The sequence below is a fragment of the Cynara cardunculus genome (genome assembly GCF_001531365.2).
Source record: "Cynara cardunculus var. scolymus isolate 2C chromosome LG 13, CcrdV1, whole genome shotgun sequence".
Taxonomy (NCBI): domain Eukaryota; kingdom Viridiplantae; phylum Streptophyta; class Magnoliopsida; order Asterales; family Asteraceae; genus Cynara; species Cynara cardunculus.
In genome coordinates, this window is record NC_037540.1 from 10,628,863 (window position 1) to 10,635,458 (window position 6,596).

The 6,596-nt window shown below is 36.2% G+C and overlaps 1 protein-coding gene across 1 annotated transcript; it reads left to right on the forward strand.

Annotated features, from left to right (window-relative positions):
* The first annotated feature begins 637 nt into the window (after window positions 1-637).
* On the forward strand, window positions 638-2,678 carry LOC112524754 (protein IQ-DOMAIN 1-like). The gene is made up of 6 exons (XM_025134712.1): window positions 638-718; window positions 838-1,083; window positions 1,201-1,449; window positions 1,549-1,782; window positions 1,857-1,967; window positions 2,046-2,678. The coding sequence occupies exons 1-6, from the start codon at window positions 638-640 to the stop codon at window positions 2,676-2,678; spliced, it is 1,554 nt and encodes a 517-aa protein (XP_024990480.1).
* The last annotated feature ends 3,918 nt before the right edge of the window (window positions 2,679-6,596 follow it).

A 6,596-nucleotide genomic window follows, 5' to 3' on the forward strand; every position in this document is an offset into this window, starting at 1 on the left:
CCAAAATAGCAAAACCCTTTGTCTGTCTTGTTCACCATTTTCCCTGCCTTTCAAGAACAAAGGACCTCTCTCTGCCTCTAAAAATCTCTCGCAGCAGAAGGGTCTTTTCTTTAATATCTCCTTCCAAATTTTCTCTCAAGACTAGAGAAATATTCAAATTTTATGCTCTTCTGTTGCAGGTATTTCGGTTTTTATCAACATCAATGCACATTTTTTCATATAATTTCTTCCTTCGTCAACAAATTTTTTATAACATTCATGCCTGTATGTTCTCAAATTGAGTGTTTTTTGTTTGATTTGGTTGATATTGCTTTCTGTATTTAATATTTGTCGTTAATCTTTATGTTTTCCCCCAAATCCTTGGTGTCTCTGTTTTTGCTTTGCGCATAACATTCCATTTATAGTAATCTCATTTGGGTTTAAGATTAAATGCCAAATTATCTCCATTAACAGTAGTATGTTTTGGTCGAAGACCTATCTTAAGGCAATGTGCATCAGTATCGTTCTTTGTTGTCGCATTATTTATTTGAAATATCGTCGACTACAATGTGTTATGTGCTAAGTTTTCTTTCTATTTCAATTGGGATTTCGAATTTAGGATTTTCTTTAATTGTTTTGAAGATGATTTGACGAGCTAATGGGGAAGAAGGGGGGTTGGTTTTCTGCAGTGAGGAAAGCTTTTATCCCAAGCGGTGATTCCAAGGACAAGAAAGAGAAGGTTCTTTTTTCTTTTTTAGATTTCATTGATTCTCTTGCTGTTTCGTTTCTGCACACAACCTGTTCAACGAAATGTCAATGTGGTTTAAACAGTTATTTGTTTCTTTTCTGTTATTATAGAAACCCCAGAAAACTGTTTCTAAGAAATCATGGTTTGGAAGGCAAAAGGCTGTCGAACCAGATTCTTCAATGGCGGAATCTGCATTCGCCACCCCTGCACTTCGTTCTCCTCCATCGGAACCAGATGAGGAGCTAAAATTGGCAGAATCCCAGAATGCCCAGAGCGAACCCACAAAGCTAGAAACTGAGACGAGCAAACCCACAAAACCGGAGAATGAGCAAAGTGAGCCCACAAAAACAGAGAATGTGCAGAGCGAGCCCATAAACCCAGAGAATGAGCAGAGCAACCCCACAAAACCTGAAGATGAGCAGAGCAACCCCACAAAACGGGAAGATGAGCAGAGCAAACCCACAAAACCGGAGATTGAGCAAAGCAAACCCACAAAACCGGAGATTGAGCAGGGCAAACCCAAAAAACCAGAATATGAGCCGAGCAAACCCAAAAAACCAGAGAACGAGCCGAGCAAACCCAAAAAACTGGAGAATGAACAGAACAAAAATTCGTTTAAAGCAAGGGCAGCAGGAGCGGCAGCGGCTTTTCGTCGTTTATTAGGTAAATCCAAGGAAGAAGTAGCTGCCATCAAGGTTCAGACAGCTTTTCGTCGTTTCTTGGTAATGTTCTACATGCAACCTCCACATGAACATATTCGATTATTGCGTTTTGAATATGCTAACACGGTCCTTCTGGTTATTGGGTATTTGTTATTGAAGGCAAGAAAAAGTTTACGTGCTATAAAAGGAAGTGAAAGATTAAAAGCATTGGTTCAAAGCCAATCGGTTAAACGACAAGCAATAACCACGTTAAGATGTATGCAGACTCTGGCTCGTGTCCAGTCTCAGGTTCGAGCCAGGAGGATTCGAATGACTGAAGAGAACCAAGCTCTCCAGCGACAACTTCTCCAGAAACGCGAAAGAGAGCTCGAAAACTTGAGATCCTCTGTAAGTGTTAGCCCAACATCGAGAAATCTTTTAGTAACATCAAGAAATCTTGAATCTTTTGGGGTAAACTGTTTTATCAGGATTGGGACAATAGTCGAAGAACAAAAGAGCAAGTCGATGCCAGCATTCAAAAGAGAGTAGAGGCAACTGCATTACGAGAACGGGCGTTGGCTTATGCCCAAACTCAACAGGTAAAACCGTCTTCAATAACTCATCTGTTCATAATGTTATATGAATTCAATCATAACAGATTGTGGTTATATGGACAGTATACATGGAAGAACCCATCAAAGTCTGCAAATCCGACGTTCATGGATCCAAACAATCCACACTGGGGTTGGAGCTGGTTAGACAGGTGGATGGCTGCCCGGCCATGGGAATCCCAAAGTTCCATCGATAACCAACAACCAAAAGGACTCACGCGTTCATCATCCGTCGGAGACACGAGCAAACAACTCGACCGATCACCCTCTGTATCGTCCCCAAGGTCTCCGTCGGTATCCCGTCGGCGGCTAGCACCATCAAGCCCCAAGAACTCAAATGACCCCATGCAGTCGCCGCGAAATCGGAGGCACAGCATATCGAATACTTCATTCCATGAAGAGTCTACACGTGTTTCGTCACCGAGGGTTTCTTCGCCAAGGGTTTCCTCACCGAGGGTTTCGTCACCAAGGTCGACGAAGACCAAATCCATGATTCCGAGTCCCAATCCCAGTCCCAGCCCCAGCCCTAGTTCTAACACTAACCTGAGTCCATTAGGGTCGGGAAAGAAAGGGGCGTCGGAAAACAAACCGACGACACGACCTGTCAATAGAAGGATGTCGTTATCTGGTGCACCGGCCGGTGGCAGTGCTCGTAGGTTATCCGTCCCACCTAAGGTGGTGGCTTCTGGTTCTCGCTGAGTTCTCAAATTTAGGAAGAAAAGAAATACAAAATATAGATTGAAATGGAGGGAAAGAAAGAGAAAGGAGATGAATGAAAACAAAGGAAATAATTTTCATGTCATTTTTATAAATGTTTTTTTTTAATGAAAAATTAATAATCTTTTTAAAAGGTTTTAATTTCATATTTTTTTTATATATTTGGAATGAAAGTTTTAGGAGGAAACTTACTGATTATTGTTTATTCTGTATTATTTTCTCTCCTAAAGAAGTTTTAAAAATACAGTTTTTTTTACTTTCTTTCTATTCTCCTTCCTGTCATTTCCTTTCCTTCGTAAAATAGATTTTGAGAACACAGTGTAAAAATTGGTAGGAGTGCATAAAAAGTTTGTAATATATAGTGTGATTATGTCTGATACGATCACTTTTAGGATTTTTTGTGTACTGTATATTATTCTTTAAATATTTTCTATATCTACTTTTTTGCAAGTTTATCGAACTTTTAGTTAGTATTTATGGTTTTATGTCAATTTAACGTGATTTTTAAGTCTCATAGTTGTGATAATCAAATACGAAGGTGATGTGCTAGGGTTTTAAAAGACCGCTCTTGATGAGGGTTACTCAAATGTGTATTTTTTTTAATTAGTTTAAAGGAGATATAGAGGAAACTCTAGAAGCTAACGATTTGTGTTGGTGGAAACCTAAAGAGCAAAAACCTGCATTTATTATAGAAACCCAGTACCCATAAGATTATCCTTCCTAAATGTGGTCTTAATAATGAATCACCAAACACTTGTACATATAGCAACGGATGGTGGCCCTACAAAATGAAAACCCCAAAAAGGAAATCGAGAGAAAGCAATGCACGGGGAAGTTGAAGCAAGAAAAGGGACGAATTAAGTTCTCAACTTCAAATTCAACAATTTAAAGCCTTATAAGAAGATCAACTGAACTTGTTAGAATCACGTTATAGCTTTGCAACTCATATGAGTTTCATGTGAATTTTTTTGGGTGGTGCGCGATAAATTGTTTAATTTATATCATGATTTTGTTAAAGGATGTCAAGAAAAATGATGCATGCAAAATTATCTACTTAATTTTTATAACTATTAGTAATTTTATAATATGTGGAATGTTGTAGACTAAGGGGTTGTTTGACAGTTGCTGAATGGTTTGGTGTAAAATGATTAAGTGGTCAGAATGATTAAGAGACTCTCATGATATAGTGCAAAATGAAATATAATTGTTTGATAATTGTTTACAATGAAATTGGGGATCTTAATGGTTAAGGGAGGCGCATGATACAAAATCATTCAAAGGGTTTTAGAACCATTAAAGGGCGAACTTGTTTTTGCCAAACAAAATTCATCTCTTAACGATTCAGAGGTTGCCTCTTAATGGAACTATTAAGAGGTAAACAAACAACCCCTTAGTAAGAAATTTGTTGTAAGAATACGACATATTTAACATACTTTTTGCGCATTTTTATGATCGATTATTTTCCTACATGATTTTGTTTTGATCATTCCACAATTTTTCTAGCATGCTTTGTTGTTTGGAGTATCGATAGTCAAAGAAAAAAATACAGAACAAATTACATGTATGTTTAACTATACAAGTAAACATACAAAGAATATAATTTTGTATTAAATCACATGTGATTAAATAAAAGATAATTCCTACATATCCTTGGGATTAAAAACTTGCATTCAACTGAACCCGCCAATTAATGGATTGGGCTTAAAAACTTGCATTCAACTCAACCCACCAATTAATGGATTGGGCTTAAAAACTTGCATTCAACTCAACCCACCAATNGCTTAAAAACTTGCATTCAACTCAACCCACCAATTAATGGATTGGGCTTAAAAACTTGCATTCAACTCAACCCACCAATTAATGGATTGGGCTTATATATAACATGAGTTCTATTAGAAAAGTTTAGAAGTATATTCATATATCTTTTTTGGACGTTACTTGATGGTCAAAAACCGGTCTTGGGCTGGTCCCAAGATTTTTCATAATCGGCCATAATCGGTCCCGCTCGAAAAAGTTGAGTCCGGTCAAGCTTTATTGTAACCGGTTATGGGCTACCGGTCCCATTCATTAAAAAATATTTTTTTTATTTTTATTTTTTAATGATATATATTTTTAATACATTATAAAATTTGTAATTGGGTCACTCAAATACACTTTAAAAATGCGTTTTTTTATAATTAAAAAAATTACATTGTCTTACAAAATATAGCGAGAAACCGATAATTATGAACGTTTTTTTTGTGAATCGAGAACTTGGTATGTAAATTCCTCAACCAAGACACTTACGTATAGTGTTTAGAAAGCAAAAAATACAAAAAAAGGGGCCAAAAAACGGCTACAATTTTAAAAAAATAGTTACATTTTTTTAAATCGGGCCAGGCCGGGCCGGTCCACGAAACACCCCAAATCCATAACCGGTCCCAGATTTCGGTCTTATAACTGGTCCTTACCAATTCCGAGCCGAACCGATTTGGCCATCATTAGTTACTAGCATGTATTTACCACATCTTCAATCTTACTCCTTGTATTTGAATTAATGTGCATAGTAAAATGTAGGGCTGTAAACGAACCGAACGAACACGAACGGTAAACGAACGAAAATCTTTGTATGCGTGTTCGTTCGTTTAGAAACCATATATGTTCGTGTTCGTTTATGTGCGTTCATTAACATGCTAAACGAACGTAAACGAACGAAAATAAACGAACGGACTAAACGAACATAAATAAATATTATTTGAATTCAAAGTATATAATAAAAAGATTATATATTAAATTTAATATATAAACGAACGTAAACGAACGGTAAATGAACGAACGTTCACGAACATAAATGAACGAACGAGACTCTTGTTCATGTTCGTTCGTTTAACTAAACGAACAAAAAAATTTGTTCATGTTCGTTCATTTATTAAATAAACAAACATAAACGAACTTCCCGCCGAACGGTTCACGAACAGTTCACTGAACGTTCAGTTCGTTTACAGCCCTAGTAAAATGTACCGAAATTAGCATGACCAGCAAAATACACATTATTTTTTTAATTATTTTTACTTTTTGAATAAAACAAAATAATCAAATGAGATGATGTGCATAATTATATAATAAAATAATGTAGATTATTTATAGAGGGCTCCTTACATCTAGAGAGTGGAATAGCGATAATTAATGTAAGGAGTCCATTGAATTGAGTTTTTTTTCCATATTCGGCTCCCTACAATAGTTCTAGAGCTAATGTAGGGGTCCCACCCGAGCTCCTGTTATATTGCCATTTATAAACTCTTTTCACGTCATTTCATTACACCCTTTAATTAATTAATCATTGAAAAAAATATGTAGCTAAAACATATTTATAAAATCTAGGTTGCTATAAGAAATTTGGTGCCATCATTGCCATGGCAGGGAGTCTGAATGGAAATGAATGTTTACTTTCTTACCTTTTTAGTGTAAAACTCCAAGTGGCTGTTTAACTAAACATTTACTCGGTAAATATTTATTGGTAAAATTCAATACTGTCGCTTATTTAATCGGATAAGATTTTATTCACTAAAACGCATCGTATGTAACAATTTATCCCGGTAAGCTCTAACCTTGGTAAGAGTTATCGTCTTTACTTACCGGGTAAAATTTTTAGTTCTTGTCATATTCATTCATTAAAGTAAGTGACTTGATAAGCCTTTACCAGGGTAAACGTGTGGTAAACGACACCTGATTCTCAATGAAAATAAAACATATATGTGTGGTTAGACTTTGTTCCATCCTTTTTATGCCCATTCAGTTTGTGGTTAATTAAAATACCACATGGGGGAATCATAAAGGATAGGGTGAGATGCGACAATTAATGCAGAAATAGAGATACATTAAAGACTATAAATATAAGAAATCGAAGAACCTAACAAAAGC